This window comes from Peromyscus californicus, unplaced genomic scaffold (assembly GCF_007827085.1).
Source record: "Peromyscus californicus insignis strain IS unplaced genomic scaffold, ASM782708v3 Scaffold_7__1_contigs__length_154581171, whole genome shotgun sequence".
In the NCBI taxonomy this organism is placed as follows: Eukaryota; Metazoa; Chordata; class Mammalia; order Rodentia; family Cricetidae; genus Peromyscus; species Peromyscus californicus.
In genome coordinates this window covers 65,381,964-65,403,315 of record NW_026294595.1, presented here as the reverse complement: position 1 = coordinate 65,403,315, position 21,352 = coordinate 65,381,964, and the positions used below count along the sequence as shown (strand labels likewise).

The 21,352-nt window shown below is 36.3% G+C and overlaps 1 protein-coding gene across 1 annotated transcript; it reads left to right on the top strand.

Moving 5' to 3' along the window:
• The first annotated feature begins 12,173 nt into the window (after positions 1-12,173).
• Positions 12,174-13,127, top strand: LOC128101289 (olfactory receptor 4A15). Its single transcript, XM_052724289.1, has one exon. The coding sequence runs from the start codon at positions 12,183-12,185 to the stop codon at positions 13,125-13,127; it is 945 nt and encodes a 314-aa protein (XP_052580249.1). The 5' UTR covers positions 12,174-12,182.
• The last annotated feature ends 8,225 nt before the right edge of the window (positions 13,128-21,352 follow it).

The window sequence follows — 21,352 nt, the reverse complement described above, 5'->3', positions numbered from 1 at the left end:
CATTCATTCTTGCATGGAAGCAATGGACAATTGCCCTGAAGCATTTACATTTTCATTGTTATTCTCTTTTGTTATTTCTTTGTTCTGAAACAGTGGTCTTCATGTTTAAGTGGATTATGCTTCATCTTTAAAAACCAAGACTATTCTACAGGCTTAATATACACTAGTGTAAGTTTTTTTATTTTTTTATTTTTGTTTTTAAACAAGGTTTAAAAAAAAAAAACCTTTATAATGTTGGCCTTGAATTTACAGAGATCCACCTTCTTCTGCCTCATAAGTGCTGGGATTAAAGGCATACACCACCACCACCTGGCTTAATGCAAGTTCTTTTATGGGCTAGGCTTTTGTCTTTTTAAATATTGTCAATTTATTTCATGAATTTAAACTTTTTTTATATATTTGTGTATATTTATAAATTAAAAGATAATGCTTTGATGTGTACATGTATTATAGAAAGTCTTAATGAAGCTAATTGACATTTTCACCTCACCATTTGTGTGAGTGGTCAGAATAGGAAAACGTATTTATGTTCATGTGCTGAAATGTATGTCTTTGGAGATTTTGTTCTCTTTAGTCCAAGGAGCCAGTTCAATAAAGTTCTAAGTTGAGATTCAAAAATGTTGTTTACTTAGCAGTATCTAAAAAAATTCTGTAATCCATATATGATTGAGTACATGGAATATTTGTCATATGAGTTTGACTTTTTATTTCATAGTATAATCTCTAGCTGGATCAATTTTTCTTCAAAGTACACAATTTTTTCTTTCTATGGCTGAATATAAATTCCTGTGTATTTGTATAACAGGTTTTCCTTATTCATTCCTCTGTTAATGGACACCTTGGCTGATTCCATACCTTAGTGGATGATTCTGTTATTTAGCCATTTGTGAATGAGCTATAATAAACACTGATGTCCAAGGATGTCAGATAATGTTGACTGGCATTAAATGCATTGGGCTAAACACTTAGAAACTATATCTGGCTCACATGGTAGTTATAGGTTTTTAAGTAACCATTCCCCATGCTGATTTCAACAGTGGCTGGATTAATTTGCATAACTACCAGTAGTGTAGAAGTTTTCTCTTTTGTCTACATCCTTCTTAGCATTTGTTAACTACTTTTAAAAATAGTAGGCATTATAGGCTCAGTGTACTGAGCTCTGCTGACTCCCCATGGGAGACCTCAATTTGGGGGATGTGGGGATGCAGGGTGGCTTGGGAAAGAGGGCTGGGGGGTGGAAGGAGGGATGAGTGGGGATCTGTGGATAGTATGTGGAGTGAGTAGAAAATTTCTTAATAAAGAAAATTGGAAGAAAAAAGAAAGAAATTAAATAAAACAAAAAAATAGTAGGCATTATTATTGTGATGAGATAGAATCTCAGTATAGTTTCAATTTGTCTTTCCCTGATGGCTGATGATGTTCAACATGATTGCACACATCTGCTGTGGGATGTTCTGTATGCAAATGTGTTGCTGATTAGTCAATAAATAAAACACTGATTGGCCATTGGCTAGGCAGGAAGTGTAGGCGGGACAAGGAGGAGAAAAAAGCTGGGAAGTGGAAGGCTGAGTCAGAGAGACACTGCCAGCTGCCACAATGAGAAATAGCATGTGAAGATGCCGGTAAGCCACGAGCCACGTGGCAAGGTATAGATTTATGGAAATGGATTAATTTAAGCTGTAAGAACAGTTAGTAAGAAGCCTTCCATGGCCATACAGTTTGTAACCAATATAAGTCTCTGTGTTTACTTGGTCGGGTTTGAGCGGCTGTGGGACTGGCAGGTGAGAGAGATTTGTCCTGACTGTGGGCCAGGCAGGAAAACTCAAGCTACACACATCTATCGGTCATTTCTTCATACTTTGAGAGCTGTTCAGTTCAGTAAACAATTTAATGATTGGGATGTTTGATTTCTTGGTATTTAGGGTTGTTTAGTTCCTTGTATGTAGGTATTAATCCTATAAACCTGCCAGATGTGTAGTTAGCAATGATTTTCTTCTATTTAGTAAACTGTTTCTTCTTTTAGATGCTAACCTTTTAATTCTACACAATCTTCTTTGTCAATTCTGGCACTATTTTCTGAGTCATAACAGCCCTTTATGGAAACATCTTGTCCAAACTTTAAAATAATTTCCCTTAGAGAATCCCAGAATTTTGGGTCTAGCATTAAGGTTTTTGATTCATTTGGAATTGGTCTTTGTAAAGGGTTAGAGAAAAGGTTCATGTATCATTATTCTGCATTTGGGAGTCTAGTTTTCGCAGCACCTTTTGTAGAGGAGTTTGACTTTTTTCCAAGTGTCTGTTTTTAAGCGTCTTACTCAAAAATCAAGTTTTAGGTAGTTGTGAATAAGAATATATTCTTTATTTCTTTCTCTGCATGTTCATTATTGCCATCTATGAAAGCAATTGATTTGTAGATGTTGATTTTTTTATTTTCTACCTTGATCCTCTGCTGAAATCATTTATTGTATCTATGACTTTTTGTTAGAGTTTCTAAGGTTTCAGGTAGATGTTCATATCATCTGCAAATAAATATATTTTATCTTCATTCCTATTTGTATCCCTTTATCATTCCTTTGATTTTTTTTAAAAAAATCTCACTAAGACACCAAGGGATAGAGTCCTATTGAATAAGATTGTAAGAGGCTCAGGACCAGGACATTGCTGTAAGATGGTGTCATCTATATATGGCAGAGAGCTTCACCTATGAAGTCTGTTGCTTAAACATGACCTGCTCAATGACAATACATTTGACATTCCAACATGGATGGAGAAAATCCCACAAAGCCCCATCCATAGATGAAGCAGTACATGTGATTAATGGCTACCAAGAGACAGAAAATCAGTCAAACCAGACTTCTCCACCAGTGACTCCCTTTATATGTTATCCAATTCCAAGTGGTCAGCCTAAACACTTGTACTTATGATCAACACTAAATGAACTCAATACACATACACACACACACACACACACACACACACACACACACACACATACACACATACACACACACACACACACACACACACACACACACGGCATGGCGGAGAATTACATATATTTAACAATAATAAAGAAGAAGAGGTCACGAATTTGAAGGGGAATGTGTCAACAGAGGAATTGGAGGGGGAGGATATGTAAAATTATGTAAATATACTATTTATGCATAAAGTTCTCAAAAGAAAATAAAAGTAAAAAAATTAATGGAGAAATTGATACATTGAGCTTATCATGATTTTTGTGGGAGTGATTGAGTTTTTACCCTATGCGGTGTATTGTTGGGTGTAGCCTATATTATGGTGATGCTTATATCTTCTATTATATGAAATGAATATTATCATGAAGTGAATCTACATAAAATGTGATTTATATACTTGCATTGGTGCTATATTACATTTTTTGATTTGTTTGTGTTGAACCATTCTTGTAGTACTTGAACTAAATCAACTAGATATTGATGAATTTTTATGTGTCTTTGAATTTTATTAGCCAATATTATACCAAGCACTTTTTATACTTACCTTCATTAGGAGCTTAGCTTATAATTTTTATGTTGCATTTTTATTAGGATTTGGTATCAGAATGATAAAGTGATTTTATTAGTACTCTTTAGCTTCATACCAAGTGTGATAGTCTGGGATCGTTGGAGTTAGTTCTTCTCTAAAGGTATGGAAGAATATAAAACAAGTACTACCGGATATAAACATACTGATTAATACTACATAACAGTAATGGTGACTTTAGTATCTCACTCTTATCCTTAGACAACTAATGCAGACAAAAATAAATAAACATGAAAATTAAATCGTATCACAGATTAGATGGTCTTAACTCACATCTATAAAATATTCAAGCCAAATATTGCTAACTATACATTTTTTCTAGCACCCCTTAGAACTTTTTCTAAATAAATCATATTCTAGGACACGTAACAAGTCTTGCTAAACATAAGAATATTGCAATATTTCCTTACATTTTTGTCCAATGACAGTGGAATGTAACTAGAAATGAATGGTGAGAGCTACTACACACACATGTTAAAAATCATGAGATTGAAGAAGATATTATTGTGTATTGAATAGGTTATTGAAGATAACCAACATATGATGGACCAGCGCATTTAATTAGACATCTTTGGGTTTATTCTTGCTGAGGAATTTCCTATAATGTAGTGCTTTGGTGCAGCTATGTTCATGTGAGATTTTTCTCTATGTTCAGCCCAATTTCCATCATTATTTACACACTACTCCCTAACCAAAAGTAATCAATTCCATACAAATCTACCATCAATAATTTCTTTGGAAACTAAGCTCATAAATTCTTGGAAAAGTCTTGTTTACTTCTCAGTGCTTAGGCTGAAATAGGGGGCTGAAATGTGGTTTGGTTTTCTTCTTACTGTATGTTTGTATGGGCATGTGCTACCTGTCTTCTCTTCATTTTGAAGTGCTAAGGTATAGCTGCTATGTAGTTAGCATGAGGTTTAGCTATTTCTGGGTGTCTTATTTGAATTTTAGCAATATTCTCCTCTTTTATCTTGTTTAGTGTAGAAATATTTTTTGTTAGGAAACAAAAATTAGTGTCCCCAGATGTTTCCATTTTTTCCTTTATTTCCTGAGAACCATAACTTTCTTTTATCTTCTTCTTTTGTTATATCAAACCAGTCCATATTACCTTGCACTCATTATTATCTGTAGAAATGATATCTTTTTAAGAATGACACCCTAAATTTATCAAATTTTAGGCTACTGCTTTGGTTTTGGTTGTCTGTCACAACTAGATGTTAATACACTATTGTGGAGAGCACCACTCACTATGTTTGAAAGGAATGGAGTGATCAATTTTGAATTGACCAGGAAACACTCCCTGCTGGCTAGTTTTCGTAGTGCTGGAAGTGATATATGAGTTTCTAGGTGATAAAAGATATCCAGTGCAGGACTCTAAATGAAACAGTACTGACCAACCATGCACGATATACCCACTGGTACATGAGTGACAAGATTGTGGGAGTAACCGACTGTTCTCTTGATTGGATTTGAAGATTTTTCCATAGGAGGCAATTCATGCCTGATGCTGTAGAAACATAGTTGAAACTCATTGCCAGGAAAGGCATAGATCCTAAAGGAGCAACAATTGGTGTGTTTGCAAATGAATACTGTACTGGACAGTTTTGTGTCAACTTGATACAAGCTAAAGTCATCTGAAAGCAGGGACCCAGAGAGCTGGAACAAGTGAAAGGACTGGTCCTACAGATCCAAAGCTGCAGGATCTCCACAACACAGGAGACAACAGGATATCCAAGAGGAGTTCCAGTGAGGGCCACTATGGATAGTGTATCAGAAACCAGAGGCCTCAGACCAGACCAGTGACACTTTACAATAAACATTTGCAAGTAAAGGTATGTGGACTAAAGGGTAAACTGTGTGACTCACTGTGTCACACTATAGCTTCCGCAATGAGATTTTTCTCTTTTTTCCTGTTTTTCTTTCCTCTTAGGTTTTATTTTTTATGTTTTTGGGGGAGGTTCAAGGGCAGAGGGTGGACACTAAAGGACGAAGAGATGAATGAGATTGAGATGCATAATGTGAAAGCCACAAAGAATAAATAAATAAGATTTAAAAAGGAAAAAAAAACAAAATTCCTTCATAAAATCAGGCTGTAGGCAAGACTGTATGACATTTTCTTTTTTTATTCAATAATTATATTTATGATATTCATTAATTACATTAATTGTATTGATTTATTATATTCATGATATTATGTCCTGATACTACTGACCATTTGTGGGACTTTTCCATCACACAAAACAGAGATTCTGTACTTAGGAAATCATTGCTCTATATTCCTTTCTTTTCTATCTTGAGATAACGTCTAGTCTTTCTGTTTCTATATATTGTATACTCTATAGTAATACAATTCTATAGTATTTGTCCTTTTTTTAATGTAAAAACATTTTATGTACAGCTGCAGGAGAAATAATACACAGATAGCTTGAACATAAAAACAGTTTATAATTCAAAAGTCAAGGATTATTTTAAACATTAAAATGTTTTCTCTGTAGAAAATAGTATAAATGATAACATTTCCCAATAAGCCCTTATAAGCCAAATGATAACTGAATTATACACATAAATATTGATTAGTTTCTGGTGATATAGAAGAGGCCTATCTTCATCTGTTCAGAGAGCTATGTTTTACTTAAGTTGTGTAAGTGAGCTTCCTATTCATCTTCCCCTTCACTGTTTGATTTACGGCAGACATTTTTCTATAGGCTAATCCATATTCTAAAAACATTTTAGCCTTCCCTCCTGAAAGTACACCCACCATTTTCTTTCATCAGCTTGATACAGTACAAATTCTTATCCTAATAGTGAAATGTTTCATTAAAGCTTGCCCAGTGATTGGGTAAAACTAAAACTTATTATAGGCCACAGTCATCCTAGGGTCCCGCCCCCTCATTATCCTCCCTGGATCTGTGGGTTGCAGTCTGATTGCCTTTTGCTTTATATCTAGTATCCACTTATGAGTGAGTACATACCATGTTTGTCTTCTGAATCTGGGTTACCTCACTCAGGATGACATTTTCTTAATTAGTGATTTATGAGGGAGGGCCCAGCCCATTGTGAGCGGTGCCATTCATGGGCTGGTGGTTCTGGGTTCCATAAAAAAGCAAGCTGAACAATCCAGGGGGATGCAAGTCAGTAAGCAGCATCCCTCCATGGCCTTTGCATCAGCTCCTGACTCCTGGTTCCTGCTGTATTTGAGTTCCTGCCCTGACATCCCTGGAAGTGTAAGCTAAAATAAATACTTTACTGTCCAAGTTGCTTTGGTCATGGTGTTTCATCACAACAACAGTAACACTAAGACAGAAGTATTGTCAAACTGCCTTCTAATATTTATCACCATGTCTATTAATTAGTGCTACTTCCAGTCTTAATCATAGAAGCTTCCTATTTTTTTTTTATTGTGGATAATTGTTAGTGCAGAGAATCGTAAATAGACAAAGTGCTAACAATAAGCTATAGGAGTGCTATTGCGGGATGTGCCACCTATATCAACACCTCTCTTGAAGGATCAAAGGCACATAATGAGGGGTTACAAAGAAAGAATGTAAGACCCTGAGGATGGAGAGGAGTGCTGTGACATAACATGACATATTACGTTAGACGAATGAACATGTGAATCCAAAGTAGCTTTGGTTACTTTTACAAAATGTGCACCAGATTAAACCAATGAAAAAAAATTCCAGTGGGGAAAGGAGAGGTACTAATTGTATGTTTTCATTTATGAGTGGGATCTTGTGAGAATTCCTCCATCTACGTTGAATATCAACTTGTATTGATGTATAGGCCTTGTTTAGGTGACCACATGGTTAATGTTTCATGAGTGCAGCTCTTTGTCTTAAATAGAAGACACTATCTTAAAGCAGGCATTCTGGTTCTTTGGTTCTTACATTTTTATTTAATATAACCCTTAGAATCTTAGCAAGAGAAGCAATTCAAAGGAATGCATTTATACATATAGGAAAGGAAGCAGGTTTTTTTTTTTTTTTGCAGACAATGTGATGAGTCATTGAAGACTCTACCAAAAAATTCTTAAAAATTTCAACCAAAGAGCAGATATAAAGTCAATATTCTGTAACACAAATTCTAATAGGTCTTTTAATAAAAACCCAGAGACAGATTCTGGGGTAAATTCTGAACAATCAGAGAGACAAAGGAACAAGCCACAACCACCTCTTACCTTTAGGACTCCTCAGTCTGAAAAAGCTCTCTAGCTGAAAGACCTCTAGCTGAAGGGGGTCTAGCTGAAAAGGGCTCTCCAGCCAAAAAGCCCTTAGTTCTTGTCTCCTCATGCCTTATACACCTTTCTCTGCCCAGCTATATTACTTCTTTCTTAGTGCTGGTATTAATGGAGTGTGTACTTCCCAAATACTGGTAGCAGAGGCATGAGATCTCAAGTGCTGGGATTAAGGGTGTGTGCCACCACTCCCTGGTTGTGTCTCTCTCCTAGACTGAATCAATCTCATGTGATCTAGGGTAGCTTTGAACTCACAGAGACCCAGACGGATCTCTGCCCCACCCCCACCTCCCACCCCTGAGTGCTAGGATTAAAGGTGTGTGCCTATACTGCCTGGCCTCTATGTTTAGTCTAGTGGCTTGTTTTGTCCTCTGATCTTCAAGCAAATTTTACTAGGGTACACAATATATCACCACATTTCCCTTTTTTGTCTAAAATTCTAAAATAATAAAAGAAGGTTATAACTAATATAAGAAAAACTATATACAATAAGTACAATAAGTATATACAATATTTACAGTCAAGAATTACATTAACAATGTCCAGTCCATACATTTGACAGATTCAGAGAAAATACTCCATTAACATTCTACCCCTAGCTGAAGAGTCATTGGTAGGTGGTGGCTGCCGGGGGAGAAAAAGTCACTTTACTTTATGACTGTGGCCACTGGAATATAGTCCGTGCTTCAGTGAATGTCCTCACACCATACACACCAGGCACTAATTGGACTTTGTAGGTTAAAGAAAGACATTTTTTTTATCGGCTTAAGGGGTCTCTTGGCTGTTGGATCAGGATCCATCCCTGGTGCATGAGCTAGCTTTTTGGGGCCTGCTACCTATGGTGGGACACCTAGTACAGCTTTGATGCGGGGGGGGGGGGGGGGGGGGGGGTTGGACCTGCCTCAACTGAATATACCAGGCTCTGTTGACTCCCTATGGGGGGCCATACCTTGTTGAAAGAGGGAATGTATGGTGATATATTGTGTATCCTAATAAACTTATCTGAGGATCAGAGGACAGAGCCAGTCACTAGATTAGACACAGAGGCCCGACAGTGGTGACACACACCCTTAATCCTATAATTTAGGAGTGAGTTCAAGGCCACACTGGAAACAGAGCCAGGCAGTGGTGGCATAAACCTTTAATCCCAGTGCTGGAAAGCACACATGCCTTTAATCCCAGGAAGTGATGTCAGGGCAGAGAAACATATATAAGTTTTGAGGAAACAGTAATACTCACTCATAAGGCTAAGGATTTCATAGAGGTAAGAATATGGCTAGCTTGTTCTGTTTCTCTGATCTTTCAGTTTTCACCCCAATATCTGTCGCCAGGTTGTTTTTTTATTAATAAGACTTTATTTTTATTATAAGAATGGGAGGTAGGTTCAGTGGGGGGTGAGGCTGGAGGGATAGGAGGAGAGAAGACAGGGGGATCTGTGGTTGGTATGTAAAATGAATAAAAAAGTCCTTAATAAAAAGAAAATTAAAAAAAAGGAATTGTAAAGGGAAGACATGAAGTATGAAGAGAGATGTCATCATGGGATTGGAGGAGGGTTTGAGTGATGCATATAATAAGGATCCATTGTGTAGATGCATGAAAATTTCAAAGAATAAATTAAGTTTAAAAAACATGAATCTCGAATCTCTATCCTTGGTGCTTAGAATTAGTGTGGCATAAGAAGTTACATTAAGACTAGGCAGAAACCCTCATATGGACAAAGCAACCCAGTAGGAGGAAAAGAGTCACAAGAGCAGACAAAAGAGTCAGAGACACTACCCCCTCCCAACATACACACTCCCCCTGTTAGGAGTCCCACAAGAACACCCAGCTACACAATCATAATGCATATGCAGATGACCTAGCACAGATCCATACAGGGTCTATGATTGCTGCTTCAGTCTCTATGATCCTCTATGAGCCCTGCTTAGTTGATTCTGTGGGCTGTGTTCACATGGCATCCTTGACCCCTCTGGGTCCTACAATCCTTTCACCTCCTTTTCAGTTGATATCTCTGGGAGACCAGCTCCTTTTTTGAAGGATAATGGAGGAGGAGTGGATCTGGGGAAGAGGGGAGGTGAGAGAGGTCTGAGAGGATTGGAGGGAGGAGAAATTGGGGTTGGGACATAATGCATGAGAGAAGAATTTGAAAAAAAATTCATATAGCTACTCTTTTGTGGTATTTCTGCAATATTCCATCTCCTTTGAATTTTGACTACCTTCTTGTTTGGTTTCTTCTAGCTTCTATCACTTTCTTCTCTAGGTGATGTTCTTTTCTTAGAATTCTACAAATAACCTCAGTGTCTTTGATATATTAAACATATTACTCATGTGTATTATATGCTTTTTTGTATTGTATAGGTTTGAGAATATAGACAGATTTAGATTTTCAGAGCTTCCATGTAATTGAAAGAATGTGAAAATTAAGAATCAAATATTTCTGAATTTATTTTACTGTATAAATTTTCAATAAACTTGGATATTGCACATATGGGCATCATCTCATCCAAATTGTATCAAAACATTTAGTAAGTTGATAAGCAATGATTTATGATATATATTCTTTTTAAGTAAATCCATTTTATAGAAAGCCTTGAGTTTTTTTTCCCTTTTTTAATGTGAGTGCCTTTTGGATTTAAATTTTCAAATCCAAGTTGATTGAGTTGATTAGGCTCTTATTAATACAACATGATATTTTTGCTTTTGATAGGTAATTTGTTACTTCCTATTAGATTTATGTTTTCTTCCACTGGATTATCCTGATATAATTGTCCATGTATGACTCTGAACATACAAACTCCATTGGATGGAGTATGTAAAAGACATCAGTTCTCTTGGGTATGAAGGGCATGAATGCTTGGATAATTTAATTTGGAGCAAGTACTTTGGGGAGAGTTTGAACAATTCAGTGAAATATTTTGAGCTTCATCATTAAGTACCTTTTCCTTGTAGATGCATTCTCTTTGGGAATTAATGTTGCCTCAGAATACAAAATAAAAGCCATTAACTACTAGATATGAACCACATTGATACAGATATGTAAATCCCACAGTAATGCAAACAAAGTACAATTTTAAGATTATTCAGTCTATGCATATAGGAATAAATGTATTATAACAGTATTATTTTGAGTAGAGTGAAGCTTTAAACTTGCTTGTTAGATTCTCAACAAGAATTCTTACATGAAATGACTCATCAAGTTTTTCAACTGTTTATTTTTGAAGTCAAATGTAAGTAAATCCACATTTTATACTAGAATGCCTTTAAAAATGGAAATAATAGTTTTAAGTGCAAGCTAAAGGAGCCAGATATCTGTGTAAGATTTAAAGTTTCAGTGACTGTGTGTGCTCTCACCCTGTCCTTGCCATGGGACATGGATTGATATGGTTGCAATACCATCTTATCTTTACCAAACTAAGTTATTAACCTCAACCTACTTTGAATGAGTTGTGTACCATCCTTAAATATACCTTTAAGTTATATTAGAAGACTTTCATTCCAGGGCCAAGAATCAGTTACCATATGCATGCCTTTTCATTTTATAGAGTTAGTGCTAGAAAAAATACAATTAAAATAATATCTCCAAGTGTATTATGTTTAGAAATATGTTCTAAGATAGAGAAAACCTATGGTAAAACATAACAAATACTATCGCACATCATTTTTACAGTAATATTTTACAATATAAAGTATATTTTTAATTTAATTTGGAGAATATAACACTATAATAAACTGTTTCTGTGCATATGGTATTTTTAAATGTTCAGGTGTTCAGTAGAGGTTTTATTATTTTTGATTTTGGTAAAATATACAACACACTGTCAAGCAACCATCACTGTTACACTTTGTGAGTATGTGCATATTTTTAAGAACATTGCCTTTATGTATTTTCATGAATAGAATAAATTTATTTTTTGCTCACTTACATATCTAAGAAAGTTTGAGATTCAACTAAATTAAGATGAGAATTTAAAGAGCATTCAAACTGTGTCTGATACAATTGCTGTGACTTATAGGTGTGTACCTAGAAAGGCTGTATCTAAATATTGCACAAAATTTTATGATTTGTATTATAGGTATTATTTTACATAAATATGTGACTACAGTATCTAGCTATGATTATATGTTCACTGGACCATTCCAGACATAAATCACCCAAGTATCTGGCAGACAGAACCCTGAAATTCACTATTATGGTTATAGAAGGAGCTTTTGATAAAGAGTGGGGCAATGGAGAGAGGGATTCAAACTACCTGTGTAACCAAGCATGGGAGAATTGTTGAGAAAATCATCACATTGTGATGTGGAATTAGGATCCTTTCAAATTAATCATTTGCTCTTCCGTGCAGGCTCTGACACCTGAGTGAGTTAAAACCCTTCAGAAGAACTTATGGAAAAGAGGAACAATGTAACCGAATTCATCCTCCTGGGCCTCACCCAGAACCCTGAGGGCCAAAAGGTTCTGTTTGTCACATTCTTGCTTATCTACATTGTGACAGTAATGGGCAATCTGCTCATCATGGTGACCATCATGGCCAGCCAGTCCCTGGGCTCTCCTATGTATTTTTTTCTGGCTTATTTGTCTTTTATAGATACTGTCTATTCTACTGCCATTGCTCCCAAAATGATCGTTGACTTGCTCTATGAAACAAAGACCATTTCCTTCCAGGCTTGTATGATTCAAGTTTTTATAGATCATTTATTTGCTGGAGCTGAGGTCATTCTTCTGGTGGTGATGGCCTATGACCGCTATGTGGCCATCTGTAAACCTCTTCATTATTTGACTATCATGAACAGGCGGGTGTGTGTTCTCATGCTATTGGGGGCCTGGATTGGGGGCTTTGTTCACTCCTTAATTCAGTTCATCTTCATTTATCAGCTCCCTTTCTGTGGCCCGAATATTATTGACAGCTTCGTGTGTGATATGTACCCCTTGCTAAAATTAGCTTGTACCAATACTTATCTCATTGGACTCTGTATGATAGCTAATGGAGGGGCAATTTGTACTGTCACCTTCCTAATTCTTCTAGTTTCCTATGGAATCATTTTACACTCCCTTAAGGCACACAGTCTGGAAGGGAAGCGCAAAGCTTTGTATACATGTGCATCCCACATCACTGTGGTTGTTTTATTCTTTGTTCCCTGCATCTTCCTGTATGCAAGGCCTACTTCTACATTTCCCATAGATAAGTCTGTGACTGTGGTTTTAACTTTCATAACTCCAATGTTGAATCCCTTAATCTATACCCTGAGGAATGCAGAAATGAAAAATGCTATGAAGAAACTTTGGAGCAAAAAGTCCAGCTCAGTAGTGAGTGGGATATTTCATTCTTGAAAAATGAAACCCAGGATACACACACACACACACACACACACACACACACATATATATATACATATACATATATATATATGTATATGTATATATATATATATATATATTACAAAGACAACAGTTTTATTGCAAACATTTTATTATCGTTCTCTTTTGGTAATTGAGTTTCTTATCCAAAAGTAGCAATTTAAATGAATATATAAGTAATTATGCTCACGCTTTAGAGAACAGGTTTGTATAAGCTTCATACTTTAGTTGTGTCCTCACCCTATCTTACAATTCATTTCAATCCCACTTCACTATTATTTCCTTTATTTTGAGTTTCACATTTATTTTAATAAACATGCATACATGTATTATTTCTTAATTATTCCTTTTCTGAATTTATAAATGATTTACTCAATGTAGTTTTCAATATTAATACTTCCAGTTGTTCATCTACATTGTATCAGTCATGGGCAACTTGCTCAGGAATTCAACACATATTGACTAAAAGCCATGCATGAAATGTTGCTTATCCAATGGTGGCAAAAATAAAAAGTAGTTTAGATAGTTGATTCCTGAAATAGGGGTCCAACATGGAGAGTTAGGGATTTCATAATTATTAGAATTAGAGTCTGGCTCTGGGTAATATTGTGAAAATGACAGAGATCAGGGTTTTCTATTAAAGCTGTCACAGAGATAGGGAAGCTGATTTCCTGAAGAAAATCCTCTGCTCTATTTTTCAGGATTATACCCTGACCCCAGTTGTATATAGAAACAATATAAATCTTTGAAAATTTTGCTTTCCAAATATAATTATTTAATCCCCACACTGTTACCTTTCAGTCATTATCTGAGATGGAAGTATACCTTGATTTATATAATAGTAGGTTTCCCAAATCCATCTACCCTGCAACACCATCCTTTCACAGCATCTACATAACTTTCATTCTATTCAGAGTCTGAATTACTGTACAGTGTCAGATACTCCTGGGGTGTCTTAAATCAGCTCAGCATTTAATGGTCTAAAGTACCAGATTTACTTTCTTATTTTTTATCAGATGTTTTATGTGGGTCAGACATTTGTGAGCAGCTCAACTGGGCACTTTTGTAAAAGACTATCATCTCATGAGGGTGAGTCATAAATTAACTCGCTTTCAGATCATCTATAAGATTCTTCACTCAACATGTATAGTATGTCTTGAACAGTGGGGCTAAAATAGCTGGTTCTACTTGAACATCAACTCCCTGCATTTTTATTTGGTCTTTCAAAATGTTCTATCAAGCATACTAGCTTCAGAATGATGGACATTGTATATGGTGTCTCAGAGCTTGAAAAGACTTGGAATATAACCAAACTCACCCAACCTTAGATGTCAGATAGAATTATTTCTGCCATATCCCATTAGTTAGGACAGTCATGAAATACATTCAATGTTCAAGTAAATAGACTCGGGTTTTCATGAGAGAATGATACTATTCTGTAGAAGCAACCAAAATAGAATGTACTTTTCAGGGAATTTAATCTGCTATAGTCTTTTTCCATCTGCTGAAACACCTATTTTCTCATATGCACCATAAACTCATCTCTACTCTCTAGAGATTTCTTTGTAAATTTAAACCAAACCACATCAGGCTCAGATGTAACACCCAGAAATTTATCTAATTTGAGAAGTCCTGTGATTGAGGCTTCTAATGTTCCTTGGATGCTGTTCCTTGAGTATTACACCTCTGAATTGGAATACTTGTGAACTGAGGGGAAAGTAAAGGACACACATAGAAAACACTGTTCCACAGCAAGGTTGACTCCTACTTAGGTATATGTGATGGTTAATCTTAGTTTTTTTTACTGTATTTTGAGATGTCTAGGAGATTAGTGAGTCACACCTCTGGGTTTGTCTAAGACAGTACTACCAGAGTTGATTGACATGTAGGCCAGCACCTTAGATGAAAATTCCACCATAGGTCTGGGAAGCACCATCTAGTAGGTTGGAAATCAGATGGAACAAAAGCAGACTTAACATGAGCTTGTTATTATGAATGTAATACTGCTCTCAGGATATCTTTGCTTCCTGTAGTGATGATTTTCTGCATTACCACAAGTCCGTAATAATGGAGCCATATGCTAATGGACAGTACCAATGAAACATTGAATCAAAATGGACCCATTGTCCCCTCAAATAATTTTTCTTAGGTATTTTGTGACAACAATGAAGAGTTGACTAGCATAGTCTATGTAGTTTCATCCTAACTGTTGCTCTGAAGTGTCACTCCCATGACCTTTGTTCCCATATTCAGCTTTCCCTCTGTCTTTGAGATGTCCAGCATTTTCCATAAATGATGACATGTGTGTATAGGTTTAAGTTAGTAGTTTTCTTAGTCTGTCTCCTATAGTTAGTTTGAAGCTCAAAATTCTGCTTGCAATTTATTTTCGACTATTCAATTTTTAAATGTGTTATAAATCCTATAGTTTTTGTGAGACTCCTATAAATTCTATGAGGCGTATCCTATTAGACTAAAATAACTTCCACAATCATCACTGAAACACGCTTTTCTTTTCCCTAGGATTCCTATATAGAAGTCTTATTTGGAGTAAGAATATTACAACACAACTATAAGAGCCTTGAAAACCTGTGTCTGTGAAATATATTTAGAAATATTGGGTTGAATATTTATTTATGTAATTTTTACAAAAGTTTTTTAAAATTATATTTTTATTTATTCACTGAAAATCTCACTCATGGATCTCACTTATTGCCTCTATCTCCCTCCAATGGCCCCTGGGACCTACCATACTGTCTCACTTCTGACTTCATATCTGCTTTTATTATTATATTATTATTATTATTATTATTATTATTACTATTATTATTGACCATCTTTGTCTAATTAGTGCTGACCATATATAAATGAGTGTGTGATCACCCATTGGGTTTTGGGCAATATACCAGCAGCCATATTCTCAAATCAAAGTGACTCCCTTTATCATCCATCAGTTGCCAGTGGCTCTTCACCTAGAGGTGAGGGCTTAAGAGTTCTTCCCTAAATCTTGATGAAACTTTTATCTGACTTGACCTTGTGTAGGTATCCACAGATGCTGTGAGTTGATGGTGTTTATCAGCAGTATTATGTCCAGAAGACAGCATTTCATAGCTCTTCTCCCTGTCCTCTGGCTCCCATATTCTTCCTGCCCCTTTGTTATTGTGTATACTTAGCCTTGACTAGGAGAAGGCTTGTATAGATAGATGACTTATCTATTATTGAGCACTCAAAGTCACTTACTCTCAGCAATATTTTTACCAGCTAGTTTCTTGTTGGGCTCCCTTTTCTTCCAGTTAAAGAGTTAATTTGCAAGGAAAAAAATATCCATCTCTGTAGGTTGTAGCAGAGAATTCTCAGATACAGTAAGCAGGATCAGACATAATCATCAGTTGAAGAAAGGCTTTTATTGAGAGTGAGGAAACGCAGACCACAGAAAAAGACCCCTACCCCAAAAAGCAGAGGAGAAACTCAGAAGGCTGAAGCCCAGCATTTCCTTGAGTGCTGGGAGGGTTTAGGTTTCTGAAGGGGACTTCCTTCCCTAATTCAGTGTGGGTCAATTTGAAGAAAGACAATGGCTGATTGGCCCACAACTTGTAAACACGTCCTGATCTGGTCTTGAAGATGCTGAGCCTGTCCGTCAGCAGGGGGCACCCTGAAAGAAGAAAAAGGTACACAAGACCTTTGTTTTGGCTTCCAGGATTTTGTCTCAGGTCAGGCAGGTGAGAAATGAGCCAGTCATCTTGGAAGTTCACCATCTTTATTACTCAGTCCTGGCCCTTCTTCCTATTTGTCTACTTATAGGGGAGTCTGTCTCACTCCTAGTCTTTCAGTATGACCAGTTACAAGTCTCTGCATTCACCACATTACAGTACTAGACATGAAAACCCTCCTATGTAGCAGGCATCAAATCCAATTAAAAATTGGTTTGTTTTACACAGCTGTGGACACTACAAGATGCAATACCAACCTGCTGGGCAAAATGTGCCCACTGGTGAAACAGTGGCACTACAATTATGGGGCAATCTAAAGTCTTCTCCTTAGGTCTGAAGCCAAATTCCACAATAGGGGGTTTTATGGCTGTTACTGTGAACCTGGTCAAAGGTCCATGACTGGAGTGGCAGTAGGTCTTAGGTGTGACCTGTTGCTTGTGTTTTGCTAAATGGACATATTGTCAAACAATTTTTAAGTATTTATGTTTATAACCCTGGAGTAGTTTTGCCTTTAGCCTTTATCAGCTTCTTTTTATTAGTGACCAGAATATAATGCAAGGAAATAATTATGGTTGGACAAGAGGCTGAAATAAGTTATTGTTGAATGTTTGGTCCTCAAAACTGCTTCCATGTTACCTGCTTCAAGCCTCAGGGAATGTGGAAAAAGAAGGGGAGAAAAAATATAAGAACTAGAAAATAGGGATGAGGGCTGTGAAACACTTTCTTCTAGGCATGGCATGTTTGTTGCATTCATGAACTGTGGATACCTGCACAAAGCCTGCACAAGACTGGATCTATCAACATTCAATCGTGGATGAAAGAGGTACTATTCATGCTACTCACTCCTTCCTGGAAGGCTTTTGCCAGTTGCTGGCTGCTGGGAGAAGAGAAATCATGGTCTTCAGTGGTGTAGCCACTGGTAAAATAACCACTGATGCTCCAGGGGACAGTTCCACACCTACACCCTTCTGGGTGACTTGGTTAAAAGCAAAAGGTCAAAAAACGAAAGTCCAAACCAATACAAAAGAAATGATTGTGGTAGGAGGGGGACTTGTTGAACTGCGGGTTGGTAGGCTTGGTGAATGTGACCAGAATTTAATATGTTTCTGTTTGAAATTGTCAAATAATTTAATAAAAAAGAAAAAAAACCAAAAATATTGAAGTAATGATTCCCACTACATATTTACATTGAATTTACTTGCTTATTTTTGGAATATGAGTAGACAGGAAGGACAGACTTAATCCAGGGCTTCAAAGATATTTTTTCTTATCTTCACTCTTTGGGTTGTGTTTTTTGGAGAGAATCCTAAAGAGTTGAAGGATACTTCATTATGTTCACTCAACATCTTTATTTCCCAAAGGGCAGATCTCACCTGTAAAACAATGGAGCTAATTGAAGAAACAATAGAGTTCAATTAGGCAAAAAGAAAAAACCTTGTATAGTTTGTCTGAATTACCAGTAAGCCTATAATCTATTTCATATAGGAAAAAGTAGAAATACCAAGCTCAGAAAATCCTAATACTTGTTCTTAAGCTGCCCCCAATTTTTTTTTACTTTATTTAAAATAGTGCTATAACTTAATTGAAAATGGTTTTTATTGGTATATAATAATTATGCACAGTTGTCTGATAAAATTGGACATTTTGAAATTTATGTGATCAAATTACATAATTGGCATATCCATCATCACAAATACTTAACATTTCCTCTGAGATCATTAAAATTCTTTTGAATATTTTAAAATACACAGACATTTCTGTGAATTATGGGCATCCTACTGTTGTACAGAACACTACAAATTATTCCTCCTGTCTTACCCAATGTTTTTATCTCCAATCACCAAGTTTTCTTTGTCCTGCCTCTTCTCTTATATTTTTGGTTGTGAGCCTAGCCTTTAACGGCTGAGCCATCTCTCCAGCCCGTGCCTCTTCTCTATAGAGGACTGGAGACAAAAGAATGGTTTGTCTGCCTCATTGTTCTGTGTTATTGCTTTAATTAGCTCCATTGTTTCCATGTGACAACTGTCTCTTGGGAAATGAAGACATTAGAGATCATAATGAAATGCACCCTTTAATTTCATGCTTACTACTACTATTATTATTGTTATTATTTTATGCATATGAGTGTTTTGACAGAATGCACGCCTGTGCACCACATGGGTGCCTGGTGCCTGGGAAGTGCAGAAGAGGGTACTGTATTCCCTGGAACTGGAGTTACAGATGATTGTGAGTCACCATGTAGGAGCTGGGAAACACACTTATATCCTCTAAGAAAACAGCCAATGGTCTTAAGTCCTGAGCCATCACTCCAGACAGTGAAACATGTTCTTTAACTCTTTTGTATAGGATATTTTGAACATAGGTTATCTCACTCAACAATTTTTTTCCCCAGTCCTATCAATTTTGTAACAAATCACAAGATTTAAGTGTTTTTGCTGCTGAATAGTATTCCATTGTGTGCTTAGGTCATGCTTTTCTTTACCCATTCATCCACATTGAAACTAGGGTGATTCCATTTCCTGGTTACTGGGAGTAGATCTGCAATGGACAGGGAGTTCAAGTGCATCGTCAGCCTATTAATGCCATTTCCTCTGTATATTTATAGAACCAGGGGCTTTTCTGGCCATAGGTGAGATTTATCTCTGTTTCTTTTGAGAACTGTGTTGTTTTCTGCTGTAGGATAATGCTTTTGTACACTGGTTTAATAAAATGCTAATTGGCCAGTAGCCAGGTAGGAAGTATAGGTGGGATAAGCAGATAAGGATAATTCTGGGAAGAGGAAGGCTGAGAGAGGAGACACCAGCCCATTGTGCGGGGAGCAGCATGTAATGGCACACAGGTGAAGCCACAGACCATGTGGTGACATATAGATTAACAGAAATGGGCTGAGTTTAAGTGTAGGAGCTAGTTAATAGTTAGACTGAGCTAATGGCCAAGCAGTTTTAATTGATAAAAGTCTCTGTGTGCTTACTTGGGTTGGAGCAGCTGTGGACCTGGCGGGACACAAAAAATTTCAGCTACAGTTCTCCATATTGGCCATAGTAACTAACAGTCTCGTCAATAACATGTGATGTCTCTTTTTCTATATCATTGCCAACATTTGTCATTTAGTATCTTTTTGATAATAGTCACTTTAACCAGAATGAGTTTATATCTCACTGAAGTTTTCATTTCTGTAATGACCAGTGACATTGAACATTTTTTCATATATCTTTTGACTCATTTTATGTCTTCCTTTGAACAATGTCTATTCAGATCATTTGTCCCTTTTAAAAGCAGATGTATTTTGTGTTGATTTTTAAAAATTTTAAAGTTTTAAGATCCTATAATTAAAGTGTTGTCTATTTTATGACATACATAATGAGAAATGGGGTGTGGTTTTACTTTTTGTATGTAGATGTTTTATTTCTATTGCTATGTGACAGACCATGACCAAAAACAATCTGGGGAAGTTAGAGCTTATTGCATCTCATAATTCTCAGGTCAAATTCCATCATGAAGGGACTTCAGGGCAGGAACTCAAGTAAGAACTTGAAGCAGGAACTCAAGCAGACACTGTGGAGGAATGGAGCTCTGCTTACTGGCTTGTTCTTCATAATTTTTGTTTTGTTTTGTTTGTTTGGTTGTTTTTTGAGACAGCGTTTCTCTGTGTAGCTTTGAGCCTTTCCTAGAACTCACTCTGTAGACCAGGCTGGCCTTGAACTCACAGAGATCTGCCTGCCTCTGCCTCCCAAGTGCTGGGATTAAAGGCATGTACCACCACTGCCTGGCTCTTCATGGTTTTTGCACCAAGCTATTTTATATATCCCAGGACCACATGTTCTGGGCTGGTACTGCCAACAATGAGTTGGGCCCTCCAGCATCATCAAGCAAAATATGGCCAACAAAATATGCCAACAAGTATAATATTTGACATATATTTTCTTTCCTTTTTAGATCATTGTTTCTTTTTAAGCATAATATGAAATCTATGAATTAGATAATGTTCAAATGATCTAATTCATTCAATTGACAATTGGTAATATTTTATATTTTAGTATTTTTTTGATTCAGAGATTAAACTCTGCCCTCCATGTGCTTGAATTTTAAGAAAGCTGATGGCAATGTAATGTGAAACCTAGGTGCTGGAGACCACATAACTTGGTGATCTAGGCAAATTTAGGTTTCAATTCTACTACCATATTAACGTTTCATTTTTGAAATGTTTCTGCTTTTAGTCTTTATGTGCAATGAAAGCAATAAATTAGATAATATGAAACATTAGTTAGTCATCAAAAGATGCTATTTTATATTTTATTATTTGATAATTTGTTTATAGATAAAATTGACTGTCATGTGCTTGAATTCTTGGATAACTGATTATGATATAATATTAAATCTCAGACATAAGCTGAGTGTCGTGGCCTGACCCTATATTCTAGTTATTTGGATGAAGCCAGACAGTCATCAGTTTGATGTGAGCCTGAGCATCACGCTGAGACTCCATCTCAA

What these genes read in the sequence shown, in the direction of transcription:
- LOC128101289 (XM_052724289.1), top strand. Translation starts at nt 12,183, where the DNA reads ATGGAAAAGAGGAACAATGTAACCGAATTCATCCTCCTGGGCCTCACC.